This window comes from Bos indicus x Bos taurus, chromosome 22 (assembly GCF_003369695.1).
Source record: "Bos indicus x Bos taurus breed Angus x Brahman F1 hybrid chromosome 22, Bos_hybrid_MaternalHap_v2.0, whole genome shotgun sequence".
Taxonomy (NCBI): domain Eukaryota; kingdom Metazoa; phylum Chordata; class Mammalia; order Artiodactyla; family Bovidae; genus Bos; species Bos indicus x Bos taurus.
Genome location: NC_040097.1, coordinates 54,153,716 through 54,180,150, shown reverse-complemented (window position 1 = coordinate 54,180,150; position 26,435 = coordinate 54,153,716). Strand labels below are relative to the sequence as shown.

Here is a 26,435-nt window from a genome sequence, read left to right as displayed (position 1 = left end):
TATTAAGAGGAAAAGAGTACAGTGTGTATGGATACACACAGGCAGACTCAGAGGGAGAGTCCCTGAGTCACACTCTCCTGGCAGTTTGAATTACTTTTATGGGGCATTTCTTAATGGTTTTCCTCTGGCTGATCATTTTGGTTTGCATTCACAGCCCATATTTGATATATCTCAGGATCCTCAGATGTGTGCGCGTACATCTTTAAGCCTAGATGGATTGTACCAAAAAGGCGTATGTGTAGGGAACATCCCTTGGCATCCCTCCCCTGTAGCCTCCAAGGAGCCTCTCTGCACATGTGTCAGAGAGAGCTCCTTACTTCGAGAATGAGAAATATGTCATCTGGGCAGGGTCCAACTTCCTCCTTTAATTGTCCTGCTGTTCTCACCTTGGAGTTTTGGTCCAAAGGGAATGAATCTCCAATTGCTTTACTTTGGGAGGCCCTCTACCTCCTGCCTCATGTGGGGTGCTTTTTTTTTTTCTTTAAATATTCATTTATATAATTTGGCTATATTAAGTCTTAGTTGTGGTATGTGGGAATCTAGTTCCCTGACTAGGGATTGAACCTGGGCTCCCTGTGTTGGGAATGTGGCGTCTTAGCCACTGGATCCCAGTGAAGTCCCAAAGTGGTTGGTAAGCTTCTGAGAGCACTGCTTTGTAATGCCAGCTTCCAGCCAAATGTGTTATACACAATAGGTATTCAAGACCTTTTTTGCAACCGAGATCAGTGCATGAATGAAAGACTGAATGAAGGCGTTGATGAAACTAAGGAGCAGGTAGAACGAGGCTTACAGGAGTGAACAGTATACCTGGAGTTCTCATTGTTTTCTGTCCTAAGCCCCTTGGAGCACCATAGAACAGGGTCTGTCTGGTGGGCTTAGTTTCTAATAGTTCCAATTGATTTAAGTTCTCTTAACTAACTTTTCAGCAGATACTACAGCAGTTTGTCCCTGGTTGCAAATGCTTAACTTCTCCAGGAGGCGACTGTGAAGGGAGAAGCAGGTGTATTCCAGGGAGACTGGACCGTGGGGAGGGCGCTTGTGGCTCTAGTTTATTTTCTCACTGGCTCTACTAGACTTGGGTTCCTAGTGATCCCCACCCCTCTAGGTTTGCTGAGTTCATCAGAATCACACTTGGTCTCTTTGACCTTGTGTGAATTGTCAGGATAAACATTAGGATAAAGGTGGTAGTGATGGTGGGGAGAGTCTTGGCCTTTTCTTCTATAAAGTGTCAGAGGAGAATTGGATTAACGGATATTTAGCTAATAAACTGTCCTGCTGGCATAGAAGAAGGATTTCACAGGGAGAGCCACAGTTGCACATCGTCTATTGTGCAGCCAAAGATAAACGCAAGGATAACCCTCTCCATCTCTTCTGTATCTGTTTGGTCCCGCCCCCTTTCTGTCATTACCCCTTACTCATTTTCCAAACTGTCTTAAGAATAATCGTTAGAAAAAATAATGAATGCCCTGACATGTGAATTCTCCAGGTGCTCTGGGCCTGTCTTTCCTTTACTCCTCACACCAGGAAGGTTGTCTAAGAAACAAACTGTTTTTCCGTTCAAAATCCTGAAAAGGAAACTGATTGGCTTAGCCGGGATTAGGTACCACCCCTGGCCCAAATTGCTGCGCCCAGCACATCCCTGAAATAGGCACAGGTACCGAGCTGACCAGCAACATCTCTGCCATGGGGACCAGCTGCACACCCATGGTTCTTGTGCAGAGGACTGGCATCAAGTAGCATGAACTGGCATCTTCTCTTCCCTCAGGGGAAAGCTGTGGGTGACTGATCCATTCCCAGGATATGTTTAGTGAATGCTGCTGCTAAGTCATTTCAGTCGTGTCGACTCTGTGCGACCCAATGGACGGCAGCCCACCAGGCTCCCCCGTCCCTCGGATTCTCCAGGCGAGAACACTGGAGTGGGTTGCCATTTCCTTCTCCAATGCATGAAAGTAAAAAGTGAAAGTGAAGTCGATAAGTCATATCTGACTCTTCATGACCCTGTGGACTGCAGCCTACCAGGCTCCTCTGTCCATGGGATTCTCCAGGCAAGAATACTGGAGTCGGGTGCCATTGCCTTCTCCAATGCAGAAAAAAGGGAGCTTTTAGAGGCTACTGGGTGGCTGCTGGGGAGACCAGACCTGGAGCCCTTGCTCTGCTCTTTTTCTTGAATCCACTTGGATCTTGTCTTTCCTTTATGACTCCACTTGGGCCCTGGTGGAGTTCACCAGAACACTGCTTATTCTACAGTAACTGCATATGAATCTTCTTTTGATGAATTTGAAATATAGCCTAATAGCCTTGGAGACTTTGGGAACCCTTGAACTGTTTTTGCTTTTTTTTTTTTTTTGCTTTTTTGTTTTCAAGATTTCTTTATTTTATTTTTGGCCACATTGGGTCTCTGTTGCTTTCCCTAGCTGAGGTGAGCAGGGGGCTCCTCTCTAGTTGCGGTGGTCGGGCTTCTTATTGCAAAGCCCAGGCTGTAAGACACATGGGCTTCAGTAGTTGCTCTAGAGCCTGTGAGTTGCACAGGCCTTGTTGCCTCGCTGCATGTGAGATCTTCCTGGAGCAGGGATTAAACCTGGGTCCCCTGCATTGCCACCCGGATTCTTAATCACTGAGCCACCAGGGAAGCCCTGAAGTGTTATTTTTATGCCATCTTTCAGGTGAATTTCTCTTCCACCTGTGATTGTCTCTTCCAAGAAAGATTGATGCCTTCTGGTCTCAAAGGGAGGTACTTCTTGACCTTGTACCAAATTCTGAGGCTTTCCTGACCACAGGGTGGTATTTCCAAGTGAAAACAACCAAGTTTCAGCTGAGGCAATATCATATCTTGAGTTCTAAGCTCAGTGCTTGAATAAGAACTCAAGTCTTCTGAATTATAATCTGGTGCTTTTTCTCTTCTGCTCAAGGGAATTTATCATTCTCTTTCTTTTAAAAAAATTTTTATTATTTTTTAATCATTTTCTTTTCCATCGTTTCTTTTGCAGGGGTTCAGCTGTTGCAAAAATAATTGGTAATAATGTCAGGAAACTTCAGAAGTTTGCCTCCACGGTCAAGATGTGGGTCTTTGAAGAAACAGTTAATGGGAGAAAACTGACAGACATCATAAATAATGACCACGAAAATGTGAAATATCTCCCTGGACACAAGCTGCCAGAAAATGTGGTAAGATTTGGGGGTAAAAAGTATTGGGTAAAAAGGAAAAAGTTGACAAAAAAATTCACTCAGATTTTCCCACTACATCTTATGGAAAAACCAGAATGAACCTTTTGGCCAACCCAATTCATTTGGTTCATTCTGAAAGTTAGGCTTGACTGAGTTAGCACCTAGGGCTTGGCGGGGTGGGAAAACTGCTTCCCCAGTCTCATGTTCCTTTCCACCACCAAGTTCATTGCTTGATCTGTTTTGGTTTTCCTCCTTGGTGGCTCAGATGGTAAAGTGTCTTCCTATAATGTGGGAGACCTGGGTTTGATCCCTGGGTCGGGAAGATCCTCTGGGGAAGGAAACAGCAACCCATTCCAGTACTCTTGTTGCAGGAAGAGGGACCCCTTCTAAGGTCCGAAACTGGGCTCTTGTCTAACACTCGGAAATGAATTGTCTGAGGAGACACACATGCTGACAAAGCAAGAGATTTTATTGGGAAAGGGCACCGGGTGGAGAGCAGTAGGGTAAGGGAACCCAGGAGAACTGCTCTCCCGCGTGGCTCTCGGTCTCGGGTTTTACGGTGATGGGATTAGTTTCCGGGTGGTCTTTGGCCAATAATTCTAATTCAGAGTCTTTCCTGGTGGCGCACGCATGGCTCAGCCAAGATGGATGCTAGTGAGAGGGATTCTGGGAAGTGGACGGACACGCGGTGTCTCCTTTTAACCTTTCCCGAACTCTTCCGGTTGGTGGTGGCTTATTAGTTCCGTATTCCTTATCAGGATCTCCTGTCATAAAACAACTCATGCAAATGGTTACTATGGTGCCTGGCCAGGGTGGGCAGTTTCAATCAGTGTGCTTCCCCTAACACTCTTGCCTGGAAAATCCCATGGATGAAGGAGCCTGTCGAGCTACAGTCTATGGGGTCGCAAAGAGTCGGACACAACTGAGCAACTTCACTTTCTTTATTGTGAATGTGGGCCTTGCTTTGGTCCTTGCTAGGGCTGCCATGACAAAGTAAAATAGACTGGGTGTCTTAAACAATAGAAATGAATTTTCTCATAATTCAAGAGACTTCAGGTTTTCTGGAGGAAGTAATTTTTCTCTCCCCTTCTAGGTTCTACTGTCTGGCCTAAGCAATTAAGTTGACACAAGTCTGAATAACATGTAGTAAAGAATCTACCTCCAGTGCAGGAGAAATGGGTTTGATCCCACGGTCAGGAAGATCTCCTGGAGAAGGGAATGGCAGTCCACTCCTGGATTCTTGCCTGGAGAATTCCTTGGATAGAGGAGCCTGGTAGGCTCCACTCCATGGGGTCGCAAAGAGTTGGATACCTCTGAGCAATTAAAAAAAAAAAAATGCATAGGGGAAACCCAAGAAAACTTTGTAACCCAAAAGATAGAAGTCCTTACCTTAGATAATCCTCAGCTAAAGAAAAAAAGGGGATGGGGGGAACTTGCCCAGTGGTCCAGTGGTTAAGACTCTGAGGTTCCAATGCAGGGGACTTGGCTTTGATCCCTCATCAGTGAACTAAGATCATCCCACATGCCTCAGGGCATGGCCAAAAAGCAAGAAAAATGAGGGTGGGGAGAGTCAGTTTTGGGAGGTGAGCAGGAAAGCACAGGAAACAAAGGAGAGGTTGTTATGCAGATTTAATCTTTACCTTCCCAGTTTTGAGAGTTCTAGAGGTCTGGCCTTCCTCTTCCCTTGGAGGGAGACCCCCCCTTACAAATGGAGATTTCCCTTATAAATGTAAATGTTTTTACATAAGGGCAACTCCTGTTTGGTTTTCATTGAGGCAGTGATGCCGTTCAGCCATCTCAACCCCCTTTTCCTCCTTCCCTAGACCTTTCCCCGCACCTTAAAATAATTAATACGGTGAGCTTCCTTGGTAGTCCAGTGGTAAAACTCCACACTTCCGATGCAGGGTCCTTGGTTGGGAAACCTAAGATCCCACAAGCTGTGGGCTGCAGCCAATAAATACATAAATAAAGTAAATTTATAAATAATAATATGCCCACTGCAGGAAGGGGGACAACTTCCAGGGCCTGAAAGGGGGCTCTTGTCTAACACTCAGAAATGAATTGTCCCAGGAGACACAAACTGGCAAAGCAAGAGACTTTGCTGGGAAGGCATGCCTGTCAGAGAACAGTAGGATAAAGGAACCCAGGAGAATTGCTCTGCCACGTGGCTCTGCAGTCTCAGGTTTTATGGTGATGGCATTAGTTTCTGGGATGTCTTTAGCCAGTCACTCTGACTCAAGGGTCCTTCCTGGTGGCACACGCATTAATCAGCCAAGATAGATGCCAACGAGAAGGATTCTGGGAGGTGGTTGGACACGTGGTGTCTCCTTTTGACCTTTCCTGAACTCTTCCAGTTGGTGGTGGCTTGTTAGTCCCTGTTCCTTCCCAGGACCTCCTGTCGGAAACAACTCATACAAATTATGGCCTGTGCCTGGCCAGGGTGTGTCGTTTCACTCAGTTTGTTTCCCCTAGCATGCCAAAGAGGCATGTTTTAAGGTGGCAAAATGTTCTCTGCTAAAAAGCCCATGAGCAAGGTGTTGGCCGGGTTGGCTTCTTCAGAGGCCTCTCCTGGCCTCTCCTTCCTGTGTCTCCATGTCTCCTAATCACCTCTGTATAGACACCAGTCACATTGGGTTTGGGCTCACCCCGTGACCTCATTTTAACGTAATTCCCTTTATAAAGACCCTGCCTCCAGATACAGTCACATTCTGGGGGACTAGAGTTAGAACTTCCACATGTGAATCTTGGGCCGGGATGGACACATTGCAGCCCATCACAGTCTACCTTTCTTGGCATTCAGGGTGCTGATCACATCAAAGCTGGAACTAAGAATTTTGCTTTTCATGTTGATACCTGACACTTGCTTCTTGGAGGAAAAACTATGACAAACTTAGAAAGCACATTTAAAAAGTAGAGACATCACTTTGCCAACAAAGGTCCATATAGTCAAAGCTGTGGTTTTTCTAGTATTCATGTATGGATGTGAGAGTTGGACCATAAAGAAGACTAGGTGCTGAAGAATTGATGCTTCTGAATTGTGGTGCTGGAGAAGACTCTTGAGAGTCCTTTGGATTGCAAGGAGATCAAACCAGTCCATCCTAAAGGAAATCAACCCTGAGTATTCACTGGAAGGACTGATGCTGAAGCTGAAGCTCCATTACTGTGGCCACCTGATGGGAAGAGCTGACTCATTGGAAAAGACCCTGATGCTGGGAAAGACTGAAGGCAGGAGGAGAAGGGGATGACAGAGGGTGAGATGGTTGGATGGCATCACCGACTAAATGGACACTGAGTTTGTGCAAACTCCAGGAGATAGTGAAGGACAGGGAAGCCTGACGTGCTGCAGTCCATGTGATCGCAGGAGTCGGACAGAACTGAGCAACTGAACAACAACAAAAAGGAAGAAATGGAAATTTTATTTGAGCTAAATGAAGGATTTTAAGCCAGGAACAGCATCTTAGCACCAGGAACTCTTCTGTTGGAAGTCAAGGCAGTGTTATATAAGTTTTTGAGGGAGCTATATATTAAATGATGTGATAATGACAGTTGTGCCAATCCAGACCTGTAAATACAAAGCAGTGATGCTGGAAGCTTGGCTTCTCTATACAGCGGTGTTGAATCAAATCTCAGAGACAGAGTTTTGGGTGAAGTAGAAAAGAATAGCTTTACTGCTTTCTCAGGCAAAGGGGGATACAGTGGGTTCCTGTCCTGGAAAACTGTGATTCCCAATCTGGGTGAACTTGCTGAGGAGTTTCATAACAATACTGCCAGAGTGGGGTTGCTGACCAGATGAGGGTGTGTGCTGGGTCTCAGGTCAGTACAGTCACTCAGTCTTGTCCACTGCAGCATACCAGGCTTCCCTGTCCATCACCAGCTCCTGGAGCTTGCTCAGAGTCGTGTCCATCAATTCGGTGATGCCATCCAACCATCTCATCCTCTGTCATCCCTTTCTCCTCCTGCCCTCAATCTTTCCCAGCATCAGGGTCTTTTTCAATGAGTCAGTTCTTCGCATCAGGTGGCCAAATTATTGGAGTTTCAGCTTCAGCATCAGTCCTTCCAGTGAACACCCAGGCCTGATCTCCTTCAGGATGGACTGGTTGGATCTCCTTGCAGTCCAAGGGACTCTCAAGAGTCTTCTCCAATACCACAGTTCAAAAGCATCAGTTCTTCGGTGCTCAGCCTTCCTTATGGTCTAACTCTCACATCCATACATGACTACTGGAAAAGCCATAGCTTTGATTAGATGGACCTTTATTAGTAAAGTAATGTCTCTGCTTTTTAATATGCTGTCTAGGTTGTCGTAGCTTTTCTCAGGTGATCATCTCCTAATCTTGCTGAGCTGCTTTAGTCGCTTTCATCTTGCCTCAGGTGTTTTCTTGGCTGCTTCTCCCTTGATGAGCAATCTGCCCTTGGAACTCAGGGAAGATCATGGAGGCTGGAGTTTTCCCTACAAGAAAGAGGGGACAAAAAAGAGATTTTGGTGCCCAGAAGCCCCACAGGGTCCTCTTTGGTTTCAGTGGTGGGTCACCGTGATCCCCTCTAAGATCTAGAAGGAATGTCATCTTTAAGGAATTGCTTCCTTGATGCTGGGAGAGTGTTACTCTATGGTTGAGCAGGTATTTCCACCTTCGGGGAAGGTATGGTCCATGTATAATGCAGATACTCAATGCCCAATAGAGGGGAGTTGTTTAGTCACTCAGTCGAATCTGACTCTTGGCAGCCGCATGGCTGTAACCCGCCAGGCTCCTCTGTCCGTGGGATTTCCCAGGCAAGGGTGCTGGAGTGGGTTGCCATTTCCTTCTCTAGCAGATCTTTCCAACCCAGGGATCAAACCCATGTCTCCAGATTGGCAGGCAGATTGTTTACCACTGAGCCACCTGGGAAGTCCCCAGTAGAGGGGGGAGAAAGACCAAAGGACAGAGAAAAAAATATTTTTTTTGTTTAAATTTTTCTTATCTTGCCATAAAACATGGGTTTTATTTCACATATCCTTTCTAAGTTGATGGACTTTGGTCCATCCCTAGGCCAGCTAATGGACTGGTCTTTAATTAAAATCAAGGTTAAGACCTAAATCACTGAAGAGAATTGGAGGAGTTATTGCCTGGCCTCATTCCAGTGACTTGTGGAGGAAGGAAGAAATGAGATGAGAATGAAAATGGTGACTGGCTACTGGTATGAGTGGGGTTCGTGAACTTTTTTTTTTTTTTTGGCTGCTCTGGGTCTTCGTTGCGGTGTGTGGGCTTCTTGTTGCAGTAGCTTTTCTTGCTGTGGAGCACAGGCTCTAGGTGCTCAGGTTTCAGTAGCTGTGGTGGACGGGCTTAGCTGCCTTGTGGCACGTGGGATCTTCCTGGGCCAGGGATCGAGCCAGTGTCCCCTGCATTGCAAGGGGAATTCTTAACTACTGGACCCCCAGGAGCCTAGAATTCATGAACTTCTGTTCCAGATTCACCCCTGGGTGGCTTTTTGGAAGAGTCTGTTAGAAAACCAGCCCAGGGACTTCCTTGGTGATCCAGTGGTTAGGACTCAGCACTTGCGCTGCAGGGGGCACGGGTTCGATCCCTGGTCAGGGAACTAGGATTCTGGATGCCATAAGCTGCAGATCCAAAAAAGAAAGAAAGAAAATGAAAACCAGCCCACATGGCTGGCTGACTCCTGGCAGGGGAGATAGATTTGTAGGCTGATGAATGCCGACAAGTTTGGAGATGCAGTCCTTCTCACTGAGGATTGCCGATTGGCTTTGGCTATAGAGTTCCTTGGCATCAAGTGCTCTGGGAAGTAAGTTCACATTTATCATATTGGTTACCTAAAAACTGAGATCACTTCTTGGTAGGTGTCAAGGGAGAAGGAAGGATTTGTTATTTGCATCAAGTAAGGAGAACCTCAGGGGTCTTTCCCAAAGCAGAGCCTCCCCAACAGCAAAACTGTGGACGTTATAATCTAAGAGAACATGCATATTCACACAGGGGCTTGGGTGTTAGACAGAGTGAGTCCAAGCTTCAGTGGAATGAAATCATGAAGGTCAGAAAAGGTCAGCTTGGTCATTCCTTAGGGTCTAGTTGATCTGGAGGTGGAGTGCCCAAGATGGGTTTAAATCCTTCAAAACACTTAAGATAGAGCTTTGAAAGAAAGTGAAAGTGAGGTCGCTCAGTCCTCTCTCTTTATGACCCCATGGACTGTAGCCTACCAGGCTCCTCTGTCCATGGGATTTTCCAGGCAATAGTCCTGGAGTGCTGGAGTGGATTGCCATTTCCTTCTCCAGGGGATCTTCCCAACCCAGGGATTGAACCCAGGTATCCCGCATTGTAGACAGATGCTTTACCGTCTGAGCCACCAGGGAAGTCCTCAAGATAGAGCTTTAGGCTATTCTAACTGGGAGTCATTGCAACTGATTTGCTATCTTTGCTATTGTTATTCTCTCCTCTGATAAGTTTGTCTTTTTGTTCCCTTAAGATCCTTTATTACTGTTCAAGGCAAGCCAGGCTTAGGTCCCAGAATGGCTTGGGCCAGTCTCTTTTGTCAAGAAAGCCATGCCTGGTTTTCCTTTGAGGGGGACCTCCTATGCTGTCTCCTTATAGTCTCACTGAATATTCCCAGTGACCCTCTTAGGATGGTGCTATTAGTTTCCTTATTATGATGATGCTTCTGATTTTACAGGGGAAGAAACCGGACCTCAGAGAGGTTAATGAACTTGCCACAGGTCACAGAGCTGTTGGCTGGCAGCCTTGCGCCTGCTGAGTCATGGCTTCTAGACAATGATGACTTAATGATTTCTCTGTGTCGCTGCGCGAGGAGCATTTCCCTGGGGTTACTCCTGGTGCTGTGGGTGGGGAGAGGGCGGTTTGCAAGGGTTCCGAGCTGAGCTGTGAAGTTGCCCAACTATCTGATGGTGAGAGTAAAGGGCCCACTGTTCCCACGGCCCTGGAAGACCTCTGAGGTCGTGTCTAACCTTGCTTGGGGCAGACTGGTCCTCCGAGTGTCCCTTCTCATCCGTGTCGGGATCCACCGCTCCTTCCCTTCTGTAGACCACATGCTTCCTTAGCAGGTTCTTCCACTGTGCTCTGAGCCAGCTCCTTCTGCACCCTCTGTACCCCACCTGCCCCAGGTGTGTGCACCTGACCTGCTGGGGTTTCACTGTCCCATGATTCCCAGCGAGGTGCTCAGCAAACACAGAGGGAGATGAATCTGCTAGATGTTCACGTCTGCATGGAGAACAGGGGGGCAGCAGGCGGAGAGGGAGCCAAAAACCACATCCCCCAAAGCCTAGCCCGTGTGCCCAGGTGTGGACGAGGGAGGAACTCTCTGCTCCTAGAAGGTTGTAGCCTCATGACAGTGAGTGTATCTGGTCCATGGACTGGATGTTTGTATGGTCTCTGGTCATTTGCTTTGCTGTTGCAGACAGTGCTCCCGGGGAATGGCCTTATTCACGTCTGAGGTGCGTATCACAAGGTCTCAGGGAATGCAGCCTGTAATCTTCCAGGTCACACCAGTTTGGTTTCCAGCGTGGGTGTGAAACCATACAACTCAGATGAGGACTTGAACCCAGCCAAAACCCAGATTGGGATTGAGTCCTCTGTCCTTTCATTAAGATCATATACCTGCTCTCAGGACTTACTGAAGTTCAGATTCTTTATGTCTTGGTACAGAAAGAACTCAGTGAGAGATAAAGGGATAGGTAAGAAGGGGATGTATTTAGAGAGACACCCACTCCACATGCTGAGTGTGGGCCATCTGGACCTTCTCAGAAGGCAAATGGCCCTGAAGTACGGGGGTGGTTAGTTTTTATGGGCTGGGTAATTTCATAGGCTAATGAGTAGAAGGATTATTCTAGCACTTTGGGAGAGATGGGGCTGGAATTCCCAGGAATTGGGGCACTGCCCACTTTGGGGCCTTTTATGGGCAGCCTCAGGACTGTCAGGTGGTAAAAAATCTCCCTGCCAATGCAGGAATTACAGGAGATGCAGGTTCCATCCGTGTGTCAGGAAGACCCCCTGGCGGGGGAAACGGAAACCCACTCCAGTATTCTTGCCTGGAGAATCCTGTGAACAGAGAAGTCTGGCAGCGTGCCACAGTCTGTGGGGTCATTAAGGATCAGACATGCCTGCACAACTGAGCACGTCAGGACTGTCATCATGACCATGGGGTGTCTGTGGGCGTGTTATTTAGCATATGCTAATGTGTTATAATGAGTGCATAATGAGGCTAAGGTCTACCAGAAGTGGAATCTCCTGTCATCTTGGACCTGGTCGGTGTTAGTCAGTCCTAACCAGTTTATGTTGTATCCTAATAGCTTTGTCCTTCTTTTAAGGCTGTGCCCTGCCTGCTTCCTCCCTGTATCCATCTCCATGCCCCCAGCAGGGTCTGAGAACTCACATCCTTCCACACCCTTGCTGGCCCTTGGTGCAGGACACAGGGTATTGAAAAGTTTTATTTCTTAAGCTGGCCAAAGGTACACTGGCATTTGCTTCTTTGTCTCTTGTTTAGGCTTTCTAGATTCTGGCATTTGTATGTATGAAATCTCTTATAATGTGGGATTCCCAGGGGGCACAGTGGTAAAGAATCCACCTACCAATGCAGGTGATTGATGTGGGAGACTCGGGTTCTCGATCCCTGGGTGGGGAAGATTCCCTGGAGGAAGGTATGGCAGCCCACTCTAGTATTCTTGCCTGGGGAATCCCATGGACAGAGGAGCCTGGTGGGCTACACAGTCTCTAGGGTCCCAAAGAGTTGGACACGACAGAGCATGCATGCACACACACAAAATGTCTCATAGTAAGTGATTTTAAAAGTTGAGCAGTGATGAAATTGAGGGCTGACTCTGAATGAGTCTGGGCATCCCTGCTCCTCCTGGTAAGGAGTGAATGAGATGATCCACATAAATTGTTGAGTGTTGAGAATCTATTACAAAACTATGGCTTTGTTTCTATTGGTTTTTTTAAAACGGTTTTTTTTTTTTCAGAGTTTTTCAAATACCTCATTCTGCCATTTAAAACATAAACTAGTGTTAGACAAGACCAATGGTTGTTACTATTATTTCAGATAAAAAGTCAGACATAAGATTAATTGACTCGATGAATGTCCATCCAGAGCTAAAAGCCGGCTTTACTCACTTCTATCTTGTGGATTCAAGCAGGAGAGACTTGCTGCATATCATCCAGATGGCAGTGTTATTTATAACGTCTGACACTTGCGCTGATTGAGACTGGGGATCTTCCTTGCTGGGGGCTCCAGACTGCTGCCCACCTGACCCTTCTCCAGGTCATCACATGCTCACCGCGTGACCCCTCCACAGGGGAACCTTCTGTAGCAGTGACCTCACCAGGTCATCAACTTCTCACTAAAAGCTGGGGCCGACTGGGTTTGTGATTTCCCGAGAGTTGCATGGAGGAGCGTTTCTTGCTTCCTGTCCTGCAGGATGAGCAGCGTTGGTCCTTTGCTCGAGCCGTCTCTCCAGGGCCTGTGTATAGAGCTCTTCTGCCTCGGCTCAGCTTTCACCAGCCTCAGTGCGGCACCGGGATTGGTCATTGCTGCATCTTCTGTGAGCTGTAGTTGTCACGGCTCTACTCTTTTGTCTTCTAAACCTCGCCGGTTCTTTTTCAAAAACAGCTTTACTGAGATGTGATTCTCAGGCACACAGTTTGCCCCTTAAAGTGTACAATTTAAGAGGTTAAAGCTATCATATGACCCAGTGACTGTCCTCTAGGTTTATACTCAGAAGGGAAAACATGTTCACACAAAACGCTCTACACGAATGTTCCAATTCAGTGCTTTCTATGTATATTCACAGAATCGGGCAACCAGCACTGCAATTGATTTTAGACTACATCATCACCTTAAAGAGAAACCTCATATCCTTTAGCAGTCACCTCCTGCTTCCTCCTCTCCCCAGCCCTAAACAACCACTAACCTACTTGCTGTCTTGCCATTTGCCGGTTCTGACTTTTCATGTAAATGTCACCATAAATACCTCACCTTCTGTGCCTGCCTTCTTTCACATAGCATAATGTTTCCGGGGTTATCCATGTTGTGTCCCGAATCACTCTTTTTATGGCTGACCAGCGTTCCGTCTTACGGATGTGCCGTGTTTTGCCTATTTACTTGCTGGTTGGTGGACATTTGGGTTGTCTCCACTTTTTGGCTGTTGTTTTTGTGAACATGTTTTTGGTTCTTAAGTTCAAAAGAACCAAAAACATGTTCGAACTTAACACCTAGGAGTATAGTTGCTGGGTCATATAGAAACTGTTTAACTTTTTTGAGGAACTCTTGCCAGACTTTTTCAAAGTGGTTGCACCAGTACGTTGTATGAGGGTTCCAATTTCTCCACATCCTCACCAACTCTTGTTATTATCTAACATTTTTTTAAGACTTTATTTGGCTCTGCAGGGTCTCAACTGAAGCATGTGGGATCTTTAGCTGTGGCATGTGGGATCTAGTTTCCTGACTAAGGACTGAACTCTGAGCCACCTGCATTGAGAGTGCAGAGTCTTAGTTACTAGACCACGAGGGAAGCCCCTTAGCTAACTAACTTTTGGGGTTAGGGTTAGGTTGAGGTGGCATCTCGTTGTGGTTTTGATTTTCATTTGCCTAATGGCTTACAATATTAGTCATCTTTTCACGTGCTTATTGGACGTTTTTATATCTTCCTTGGGGAAGTGTTTTTTTTAAAAAGTCCCATTTTGAAAAGTTGAGTTGTCTTTTTATTATTGAGTTGCAAGGAGTATTTATTAGATACAAATCCATTTTCAAGTATATAGTATAGAAGTATATTCTCATCTTGTGAGTTTTCACTTTCTTGATGCTATCCTTTGAAGCATAAACATTTTAAGCTTTGAAATCCAACTGAGATACTTTTCTCTGTTACTAACTTGCTGGGTTTGTTCCTCGCATAGGCCTGCATTCACTGATACGTCTTCAGCTCCTGGAATAGTGCCAGGTATGATGTGTGGTCTGATTGAGTGCCAGGGACAGTGCAAGTGGATCGGGACAACCAACCAGACTGGGGAGTTTCGTTTCAGTGGTTTAGGTGGTGTCCCGTGGGATAGAAGGTTCAGCCAAGGTAATTTTTTAAAAAATGGCCATTGACTTTTGGGTAATATGGTTGTGATTTTGCCTATTAATTTTAGCTTTAAGGCTTCTGAAGATTAGAATATCAGTTTAGTAGGAGTAACAGCATCAACTCTTTCCTCCCTGGGTTTAGCTTTTTTATTTTCCTTAGAGGATTCATCTTCATTGGTGTTTCTCAAACTGAAGTGTTCCTCAGAACTACTTGGAGAGTTTACCAGGGATCACTGGATCCACCTCTATAGTTTCTGAGTCACTGGGTCTCAGGGGAGGTCCAGGTATTTGCATTTTTAACAAGTTTCCGGGTGCTGGGTGGTGGGGATGCTGAGGTTTCAGGAACCACACCTTGGGCCCTGCTGATCTACATACTAAGCAGCTTTTTATTTTTTTCTTCTGGAGGCACCCTCACTTACTAAAGTGGTATGTTTATATAAGAATCTGCAGAGGGGCTTCCCTGGCGGTCCAGTGGATAAGACTCCACCTTCCATTGCACAGGGTCCAAGTTTGACCCCTGGTCGGGGAGATAAGATCCCACATGACTCACAGCCCAAAATCCAAACTATAAAACAGAAACAATATTGTAACAAAAACAATAGTGGGAAAATGGTCCACATCAAAAATCTTGAAACAAACAACAACAACAAAAAAGAATCCTCGTTTCAAGTTGCCTGTACTTGAGGATCATTTTTCTGATGCCAAGGATGGTGCGCCATCATTCTGGAGCCAAGGATGTGAACTTCACTTCGTCTTGGCCTAGGCTGAGCTTAGGAGCACAGGAGTAAACCACAGTATTTTTGAGCCTCTGCTGTGTGGCAGCTCTGCTTTGCTATCTGCGATACTCATGCTGTTGTGTTTAAATGCTCATCCCCTCAACAATGTAGGCGGGTTGCCTGAGGTGCCCAGTTACTTAACTGGTGGTGGAACTGGGTCAAGAAGCCCACGGGCTGCACAGTGATAGCTAACCCAGGGGGAAAAAGAAGAACCTTCAGGCTTGGCCCATAGACTTTATTGGCTCTGTTTTAAAGGTTTATATATTTACTTTTATGTTTGGTCGTGCTGGGTCTTTGTTGCTGCACACGGACTTTCTCTAGTTGCTGAGAGCAGGGGCTCCTCTTGCAGAGCACAGGCTCTAGGCTCTAGGCATGTGGGCTTCAGTAATTGGGGCTCTGGGGCTCTACAGTGTGGACTCAGAAGTTGTGGTGCACAGGCTTAGTTGCTCTGTGACCTGTAGATCTTCCCGGACCCAGAATCAAACTCACGTCCCTTGCATTGGCAGGCAAATTCTTAACCCCCAGACTAGGGAACCCGTTATTGGCTCTGTTTTAAATGACTTTATTTTATTTAGTATTAGTTTTTAAACATTTTTATTAACGTGAACCAAGAGCCCTGGATTCCTGAAAGACTGGGCATCAGATGGACCAGCTGTGATGCCTTCATTCTAATTGGGTTTCCTGTCCTCCTGGCCAATGCCAGACAAGCCCGTTTGCTCTGAATAGTCTTTCTCAAAGCATTTCGGGAACCTTTAGTGGTGGACAGCCTCAGGAAGATTTTGGCAGGAGGCCCGTGAAATAGGTCAGCATTTCCAAAGCAGTGTCCTGATTTGGCTCAGAGTAAAAGATAGGATAGAGGCTTAGCTAAAGCTGTCATTCTGAAAGAGGATATTCAATTTATTGTGTTTGTTGAGGAGAGCTTATTTTGATTCTCTGTAGCAGGAATGACGGCCGTGTGCACCGTACAAACGCAGCTCGGGTCACATGTTGCTTCTGTGGGTTAAACCCTTAGCGCTCGGACAGGACAATGGAAGGATGTCTGTATGTGCTGAGGGAGTCCCCAGGCATATTGTCCCAGAGACCCGACACACCCAGCCAGCTGCAGTCTTCTTTGATTTGTTGAAAAAGGAATCAGAAAAGATGGGAAGAAATCCCGGGCCAGCTGGCAGCTTCCATGGGACTGTTTCGTCACAGAGGACATAGCGTGGGCTGATGCCTTAAAGGTTAAGAATTGGTAGGAGGCCAGTGGATTTTTCTGATGAGTAATGTCTCTCACTTATTTCATATCACTGCAGAGTGCTATTATCTGTATTATTTTGAAAGTGCTCTGTGAAGTAGCTGGTAGGAAAGGTGATTTTTAAAAATATTTAATTGGAGGATAATTACAATATTGTGATGGTTTCTTTTTTATAATTAACTTTATTTTTAATTGAAGATAATTGCTTTACAGTTTCTACCATACAGCAACATGAATCAGCCATAGGTGTACATATAAACCGTCCCTCTTGTGCCTACCTCCCACCTCCCTCCCCGTCTCACCCCAGGAAAGGTGATTTTTTTTTTTTTTTAAGTATTTACTTGGCAGTGTTGGGTCTTAGTTTAGACATGCAGGATCTTTAGTTGCTCTACAGCATGTGGGATCTCAGTTCCTTGACCAGGGATCAGACCCACTGGAAGCGGATTCTTAACCATTGTACCACCGCAAAGTCCCAGAATAGTGATTGTGATCCTGTTCTGTAGCCAGGGCGACTGTGCTTAGTGAACAGGAGTCATCTGTGCAGGTCCCATAGCCGATCAGTTGCTGACACGGGACCCAAATGTTCATCTTTTCCATCTTTTCTCTGGTTTTGGTGTCTTTTACATCTTACTAGGTCAGGAAATGCCCTGAAGAGAGAAAGGGTGTGTGTTTTCCGGGGGCTGGCGGGGCAGGGAGGTGGATGGGGAAGTGGAGAAACAATAGGTCTAGAGAAGAAATGTTTTCATTAAAATTCAGGCTGCTAGGCTCTGTGTGAGAAGGGGGTCAAGAACAGAAGTCCCTGCTTAAGTGAGGCCAGTAACCCTGGGGGGGGGAGGGGTGGGGGTCCGAGTTCTAATGAAGGCTAGGGGGTGGAGACTGGGACCACAGGCAAATGTGTAAGAGCATAATGAGCCTTGTCAACGAGAGGCAGACAGCAGTTGTGGTTCAGCATCAAGGCTGATGGCTTAGAATAAGAAACTGCTTTTTTTGGAGGAGGCGAAATATCCAGATGCCAAGGAAATCCTTACTACCTAGCCTAGACTACCAAACCGGAGAAGCCCCTCTGAAGAGGAAGGCAGGTTTCCCTCCACCTTGGGTGTGTGAATAAAGAGAGAGAAATGCTAAGCTTCGTGTTATGAGCTTAGTCATTCTATGGGGACGACTCTCTGCGTTGCCATTCAAGTCAGCTTAAGCTGATGTTTTGGGTCATGTGACTAAAAATTCAGGTAGGGCCGGTTTCAGGTGCAGCCTAAAACAGTGGATTAAGTAATATCAACAAGGCCCTGTTTTTTTTCCTGTTTCTCTACTCTGCCTTCATTCACACTGGAACCCCTTGGCGGGTCTAGGTTCTGCCCCTCACATTTGTAAAATGGCTGCAACTATTCCAGACCTCGCACCATCATTCCATACTGATCAAGGAAAGACACAGAAGCTGGTGCAGAAGAGTAAAGAAGCAACTGTTTCTCAGAAACCCCAGCAAACATTGGTTCCCATCGTTTTATTTGTCCGTTGACCTGAATAACTTAAAAGACCATTCATGGAGGGGGTGGGGCGGGCATTTCCACCCAAACTGCATAGTTAAAGCAGTGAAGCAGTAGCTTTTGAAATGAAATTTAGAGGCATTTTTGCCAGAAAGAGAATGGAGGCCAGGTGGTAAATTACAGGTCTTCCATACCAGCCAAAGGGAGGGATGAGTGAAATAATGCCAGGTAGATTTTCTTGGGGAATTCTTTGAGAAGTAACTCTTGCACATGCATTAGTTAAGAGACTAAGCTGTAAAAAAACACAATGTAATTTAAAGAACAAAGATTTCTTTCCCTCTCACATAACAGCCGTCCAGCAGCTTTGCTTTACACCATTATTCTTGGTCCCACTTGGGTTTTCAAATAGCACAAAAGCAGAGAAGGGAAAGTGTGGAGGGAGCAGCCCCTGTTTGAAGGACTCTGGATCTTGAGTGGTACGCACTGCTCCATCTCTCATTCCACTGATGGAAACTTGGTCCTTGACCTTGCGTATCTGCAAGGCTGCTGGGAAACGCAGTTCTGCATGCTCGGTGACCAGTGACCAGCTTGCAGCTCTCTAGTTATGGAGAAAGGGGAGAAGAAATTTTATCGAGGAGTTGGCACCTCCATCACAACTCCCACACTAGATTTCCTAGGAGGCTTATCCATTCTAAATGATGTTCCTGTGGCAGATAGCACTTCCTCAGAGAAGAACCCACATCCAGTTTCCTTCATCTGGGGAACCAGGAATGTTTAATCGAAACTATGTCAGTTACAGTTAGGTTCAAATGCATATGACAGAAAACCTAAGATAGCAGTAACCTAAGCAAAGTAAACACTTGCACTTTTTTTCTCTTATGTAAAGGACGTTCATCATAATTAACGATTCATCAAGGTGACAGGGGCTCTGTTCCACTATCTCAGCATTGGTTTCCTCCTTAGTCCAAGATGGCTGCCCAAACTCCAGCCATCTCTTCAGCATTTTTCTGGCCAAAAGAGGAACTCAAAGATATCTCTCAGAAACCACAAGCACATTTACACCATTGGTCAGAGCTTTATCACACAAGGCACCTAGCTGCAAGGGAAGCTTGAAGTGTAGCTTTCTTTCCTGGCAGGTATGAGCCTTACCCCAAACTGGGGTTCTCTTGCTGAGGAAGAAGGGGAGAACGGACATTGGGCAACAAGGGGCAGTCTCTGCTAGAGATCATATGCCCCTGTGTCCACAATCGGTGCCCTCACCTCGGCCTCTGTGTTTCTCTGCCCATGTTAATTTTCTTTTTCTGGTGGGGGTGAGCTGGGCTTTGCCACACTGCATATGGGATTTTCCCCACCAGAGATCGAACCCATGCCCTTGTCCCCTGCATTGGGAGCACAGAGTCTTAACCATTGGACTGCCAGGGAAGTCCTGCCCATGTGAAATTTTAAAACCCATCTTCGTACTTCTCTGAAGGATAATCATCAGAATAGCTGACATTTATTCAGTGCCTGTCAAGTGACAGACTCTGTTCTGTGTCATTTATTCTTCACAACAGTACTCTCAAAAGTACTTACGTAGAAACGCTTAGTGTTGACAGGTGTAGGCAGAGTTGAGGGAACCGGGAGGGCTCGGGGAAGTGGCCAGAGATTAGCAGTGGGAGGAAGCCATGGCCACCCCTGAAAGGGCAAGGGGACAGACCAGTGTGGCCCCAGTGCACCAGCCGCGCTTAGAGGTGTGAAATGGGGGCTGACGCAGACCAGGTCAGGAAGCGGGGCTCGGGACGGGAGCCCAGGCCAGCACCCCTGCGAGCCAGGCAGGTGGCCCCAGGAGCAGGTCCACGCCCTGACCTGTCTCTCCTCCCACCTTGGAGCTCCTGGCAGCGCCAGCCTTGGGCTGAGGCCACCTGGAAGGCAGAGGGCGAGGGTGCCCGGGAAACAGTGCCCAGAGCACAGCCTCCCGGGAACAGAGAAGGACCGAAATGGGTGGGGGGTTGGGGAGCAATAGAGAACCACCGCGCAGGATGGTTACAGCCCCATTTTAAGGAAAGGGGAACCGGGCTGGGACAGAGGGGAGGGCACTGCCAGCTTGGGTTGCAGAGTGGGGAAGGTGGTACACCCCCACACTGACCCGACTGTTCCCGTGCGCAGTGGCAGCAGCTGATGCCCGGCAGCGCGTGTGTGGCTTGGACAGGTGTGTTTCAGGCCGCAAGTCACCGTGTCACCCTTGCCCTGGCAGGTTGCCGTCGCGAACCTCGGCGAGGCTGTGCAGGACGCAGACCTGCTGGTGTTTGTCATCCCCCACCAGTTCATCCACCGGATCTGCGACGAGATCACGGGGAGGGTGCCGAAGGATGCTCTGGGCATCACCCTCATCAAGGTGAGGCGGCCCCTCGCCGCGCGCGGGCTCCTGGGAACTTCCGCACCTCTTTCATCTGTTGGGGAAAAGGAGCTGAGGGGAGGGGATGGCTGCTTTGGGTTTATTTTTTAAGGATGCCTGGAAGGGAATCAAAACCATGCATCCCCTCCTGAGCCTTGTTTTACTCAGGTTTACCAGGGGCTGCTTCCTATCTGGAGAGGGCTCCCGCAAGAAAAGAACTTCCTGTCTATCACACGGGGCTCCGCCCTTGCCTGGGAAATCTCACGTGGTTTACATTCGCTGGGAAGTTAATCATCTTTAATTTCCCACTCCTGGATTTATTCCCTGGAGAGGGCATTTTTTAACCAGAAGTCCACAAACCATCCCCAGAGGTCCACATACAGAATTCAAGAGGTTTGGACCTAAATATGGGGATGGAATTACATTTTTATTTATTTTAACCTCTAACTGAAATGAGCATCTCCTTCACTTATGAATGTAGGCCACAAGCCAGAGTTTCAGTGACAATATGTTAGCAGGACCTTGACCCTGTGGTAGATACAAATTATAGGTATTTTCATGTTACTTTACAATGGCTTCAGGTATCTCAAGATACCACTTATTCCCAACTACTTGGGAATTATAGTAATTCGACCTGCTATGGCACCTTTTTATAATTGCAATAAGAAAATACATATATTACTTTGTCACAAATGTAGGGTGTTTTTTTTTTTTTAACATTTCATAACTGTATTTCAAAATAATTGCCTTGCTGGGTAATCTTGTATTTTGCTTTATACATATGGAGTCTGAGAATGAATCCATAAACTTCACCAGACTGCCAAGGGCAGGTCTGTGTTGTAAAAAAGGTTAAGAACCCTCTTGAGAGACTGTGTTTGTAGGTGAATGTTTATGAAAGCAAGTATACTTCAAATGTCAGTCATCGATAGGATGGACAAATGAATGATGGGAAACTACACAGGAGTGAACTAGAATATTCATGCGGCCACATGGGTGAATCTCCCAAATAATAATATAGCACAAAGCAGCACATCACAGGTGAGGGGCACAGTTTCATTTATAGCCTTTCAAAAACAGGCATAATGCTATAACATACTGTTTAGGGATGGTTTCATGTGACAAAATGAAAAAGAAAAACAAGGGAACGGGGCATAGATGGCGTTGAGGATAGGGGTCACCCTGGCGGGGGCAGGAAACACTAGTGAGGAGAAGCACGAACTTGGGAATAGACCCAGGGGACTGCGGTGGTGTCCCGCGTGTTCTTTTTCTTTACCTGGATGGTGACGTTGTTCATTCTCACTTTATTGTTACTCTTTAAATGGTACATGCACACCATGTCTGTTTACTCTTAGAAACGAGATTTTTCAGTTGCCTATGCCATTGGCGGTCTGAATCTAGATGACTTATAAAGCAGCAGTCTCCAGCCTCTTGTCCTTGGGGGTTTCTTTTCCTCTAACCCACTGACGTCCTTGCAGGGCATAGACGAGGGTCCTGAGGGGCTGAAGCTCATTTCTGACATCATCCGAGAGAAGATGGGCATTGACATCAGCGTGCTGATGGGAGCTAACATTGCCAACGAGGTGGCCGCCGGCAAGTTCTGCGAGACCACCATCGGTGAGGGCCACTGGGGAAAGGGACATGACATTGTGTGTCTTAACAGGCACATATTCCATTTCTGGAATTTTCTGTAGTGAACTCTTCCCTGCTCCCTTAACATTCCTGGGGTGGACATTCAGTGGGGTGGAAATTTTATCTTAGGAGGCTGTTCTGTGGGCGTGAAGCGTTTTTACAGACTCTGGACTGAAAGTAAAGCCAAGGAGACCACGTGGCTCCCCACGACCCAGCAGTGCAGCGTCGAGGTTATTCCCAGACGTGCACGGGTGCTGGCTTGTCCCAGGAAGCAGAAGGTTATGTCCACGGTGGAGCTCCCTAGGCCTGAGAAACCCAGCTTTTCTTTTTTTTTTTTTTTTTTTTTATTTAAACAACTGGAATTTATTTCTTACAGTTCTGAAGGCTAGAAAGTCCAAGATCAGGGTTGAGCCAACACTTTTCTTTTATGGTGAGGGCTCTCTTCTTGGCTTACAGACAGCTGCCTCCTTGCATGAAGGGTGTGGGGGTCAGGGAAAGCAAGTCATGTCCAACTTTGCGACTCCTTGGACTGCAGCACACCAGGCTCCTCTATCCTGCAGTATTTCCCAGCGTCTGCTCAAAGTCATGTCCGTTGACTCAGCGATGCTATCTAACCATGTCCTCCTGTGCTGCCCCTTTCTCCTGTTGCCTTCAGTCTTTCCCAGCATCGGGAGCTTTTCCAGTGAATCGGCTCTTTGGATCAGGTGGCCAAAGTTTTGGAGCTTCAGCATCAGTCCTTCCAATGAATATTCAGGGTTGATTTCCTTTACAATTGACTGGTTTGGTGCAGTCCAAGAGAAACCTAGCTTTTCTCTGCTCATAAATGCCAGTATCTGGAGCCTCACTGGATGCCTCAGACATCTAGAAATTGATGGCAGTGATCCCTGCTTTCCAAAGGAATAAGCCGAGGCTCAGAGAGTAAGCTCCCTGTCCCAAGATCACACAGCTAATACAGAACCCAGACATGAACTTGGGTCTCCTGCTTCCTGAAACAGAAAGCCCTTTCTGTTCTTACACATCAGTGTTGTGAACGTGTCTATTTCTTTAAAAAAGGGCTTCAGAATTCCTAAGTGCCCACATACCATGTTATAGGGCTCATAGAATGCTTTGCAGGGTGTATTTAAGTTTATCTACCACTCCAGGACTTACTTCCACACTTATCAAATGCACCAGTGATGGGAATTATTTCTCCTTGGCAGCTTCGTGAAAGGAAACTCTGGGAGAGATCAGGCTCTCTTGAGTAAGATGAGATGGATGGGAAAATGTTTTTATGCATGCATGTAAGTTAGGACATTTAAAATTTTTTTTCTCTTTTATTTGTAATTATACAGACATTACCTGATTACCATGGGACACAGAGATAATCAAAAGAAAGCCGTTTCTTAAAACTTAATTATTTTAGGGTTTTCCTAGGTGACACTAGTAAAGAACCTACCTGCCAACGCAGGCGGTGTAATGGGTTCAGTCCTTGGGTTGGGAAGATCCCCTGGAGGAGGGCATGGCAACCCACTCCAGAATTCTTGCCTGGAGAATTCCACGGACAGAGCAGCCTGGCAGGCTACAGTCCATGGGGGTCACAAAGAATCGGACACGACTGAGGCAACTTAACTTAGCACAGCATGTTGATTATTAATTTTCATTTGCGTATAATTGATTTACAATGTTGTGTTAATTTCTGCTGTTCAGCAGAGTAAATCACTTATTTATCTCCATCTCTTCTTTAGATTCTTTTCCCATACAAGTCATTACAGAGTATTTAATAGCATTCCTTATGCTATATGATAGGTTCTTGTCAGTTACCTATTATATGTGTAACGGTGTGTCTAGGCCCAACTCAGTCATCTAACTTATCCCCCCTTCCCCACACCATTGCTTTGTTTTCTATATCTGTGACTCTGTTTCTGTTTTGTAAATAAGTTTGTTTGTATTCTTTTTTTAGATTCCACATATAAGTGATATCATATGATTTTTGTCTTTCTCTGATTTAGGAAAACCATTTCAAGTTTCATTTAATTTTCGTTATTTTTTTCTACTTGTGCTGAACTATGGTTGTAGTTGTTAATATACTCTTTTGATAATTGCTTCATTTACTTCAATCAGCATGTATCTTTATAGCTGCATAACATTCCATTGACAATCCCATATATCTGGGCACTTGGAGGGGGGGTGTGTGTGTGTGAGAAATAATAACTTTGGAGAGCAGAGGTGTCACAAATGGTAAAAGGAAGGAAACAAAATGACCCATAATAACACTACCCAGGTTGATCTTTATAAAAGCAATAAGCACAGCTAAGAAAATTCAGGGGCTTCCCAGGTGGTACTAGAGGTGAATTACCCGCAGACTCAGGAGACATGGATTCCAGCCCTGGGCCAGGCACGTCCCCTGGAGGAGGGCACGGCAACCCTCTCCAGTATTCTTTTTTTTTTTTAAGGCTTAAAATGTAATTTAATAAGTTCATGTTGCATTATTTCATTTCTCAGAAAAACTTCAAAGGTATTAGGGACAAATCATACATGGTACACCAATAAAAAATGCACAGCCTAACTCCCTAAGACAGGCAGAGCTCAGAGCTACCGTCTGACACTCAGCATACAGCAGCCCTGTTCTCAAGATTGTACTAGGACTATCAAGAAAGCTGTGAATGGCAACATCACAGACACAAAAGGGCCATTTCTGGATTATCCTTACCCAAGAAAAAGATGGAGGCAAGTTTAAAGATACACTAAATGAAAATCTCTAAGAGAAAATGTCTTCCTTGGGACATGAAAGGGTAATATATGGGACATAACAGAACCGTATGTATGTTGTCTGTGACCTCTGTGGACACGTGCCTGAATTCCCTCCTGGAAGTGATTGGAACAGTGGGGCCAAGGTCACTGGGGGATGTTTGGTTTTTGTGGTATATGTGGCAGGATCTCTGGGGTGAGACAGTGCACTAAGTCGTGTCCGACTCTTGCGACCCCATGGACTGTAGCCTGCCAGGCTCCTCTGTCTATGGGATTCTCCAGGCAAGAATACTGGAGTGGGAGAGGTGGAGAAGGAAATGGCAACCCACTCCAGTATTCTTGCCTGGAGAATCCCATGGACAGAGGTGCTTGGTGGGTTACAGTCTTCAGGGTCATGAAAGAGTTGGACACTACTGAAGCAACTAAGCACTAAAGAAAATTCAAACAGTACAAGAAGGTATGAAATTAGAATTAAGACCTACTCCCTCTTCTCAAAGGAAATCATTGTCGGTAGTTCCTAAGTATCCTTCCATAAAAAAAAAATGCATATGTATGCTAGGCTGTGCTAGGTTTTATTCTTTTCTTTATTCGTTTAGTTCTTTTATTCATCTATGATTTTAATGTAGCCTGTGAAACTGTTATGTAATGACTTTAATTTTTCAAAAATAATTATTAGCTACTTTTTCCAGCTTAGTCCTATTTGCTAGTAATCAATTTGCTAGTTATTTGGTTGGGATTGGCCAGTTAACCCCAGTCATTCGGTAGGGTTGAGACAGACTTCATCTCCAAATTTAAACTAATAGATTTTGGCTAGGATTTCTGCCTGCCTCTTAGCCTTGTTATAGGAAAGCTCCCATGTGGGTGCATCAGACTTATTTACTTTGTAAAGACAGATAAACGCACGGAAGTCACATCTGTTTCTCTGGCTTCTGTTTACACATTGCTTCTGCTGCCTTCTGTGGGTTGGACCATGACTGGCAAGAGTGATCTGAATTAAATTAGATAAAATACTCAGTGAGATAGAACAGGAAAGTGATATTTTCTAAATGTTCTTATATAATCTGAATTTAATCAACAGGAAATATTAAACAAGGCCAAAGGAAGGGACATGGTGCAAAACAACTGGCCCACAGTTTTTTTTGGGGGGGCAGCACCTTGTCACATATGAAATCTTAGTTTCCCAGCCAAGGATCAAACCCTCGCCCCCTGCATTTGGAAGCCCAGAGTCTTCACCACCTGACCGCCAGGGAAGTCCCACAACTGGCCCACACTCTTGAAAAATGTCAGTGTCGTAGGAGACATTGCAAGTCTAAAGGAGAAGTCTAGAGGGACCTGGCCACGAAGTGCAGTTCAGGATCCTGGGCTGGATCCCGGCTGCCGTGAAAGCAACCTGGGGACGTGGGTCAAACAGGCACTGTGAGCCATGGTGCCCCCTGGTGGTGAGAGCCTCCTTTGTGGGAATGACTTCACAGAGTTTGAGCTGTCTGTCAGTTGTGGTGCTAAATGTCAAGGATACATAAGCCCCTTCTTTGTGGAAGGAGCTTCTTAGTACACAAACAGTAGAGAATTATGGACTGAGATGTGGGATGTGATCAGATCAGATCAGTCGCTCAGTCGTGTCCGACTCTTTGCGACCCCATGAATCGCAGCACGCCAGGCCTCCCTGTCCATCACCAACTCCCAGAGTTCACTCAGACTCACGTCCATCAAGTCAGTGATGCCATCCAGCCATCTCATCCTCTGTCATCCCCTTCTCCTCCTGCCCCCAATCCCTCCCAGCATCAGAGTCTTTTCCAATGAGTCAACTCTTCCCATGAGGTGGCCAAAGTACTGGAGTTTCAGCTTTAGCATCATTCCTTCCAAAGAAATCCCAGGGCTGATCTCCTTCAGAATGGACTGGTTGGATCTCCTTGCAGTCCAAGGGACTCTCAAGAGTCTTCTCCAACAACACAGTTCAAAAGCATCAATTCTTCGGCACTCAGCCTTCTTCACAG

At 46.2% G+C, this 26,435-nt stretch overlaps 1 protein-coding gene across 1 annotated transcript in view; it reads left to right on the top strand.

Moving 5' to 3' along the window:
- Positions 1 to 26,435, top strand: part of GPD1L (glycerol-3-phosphate dehydrogenase 1 like) — a 63,926-nt gene that overhangs the window by 13,572 nt on the left and 23,919 nt on the right. Inside the window, exons 2-4 of the mRNA XM_027522740.1 lie at positions 2,988 to 3,165; positions 19,945 to 20,085; positions 21,561 to 21,699. Coding sequence (XP_027378541.1) covers positions 2,988 to 3,165; positions 19,945 to 20,085; positions 21,561 to 21,699 — 458 coding nt within the window. The remainder of the gene's footprint in view (positions 1 to 2,987; positions 3,166 to 19,944; positions 20,086 to 21,560; positions 21,700 to 26,435) is intronic.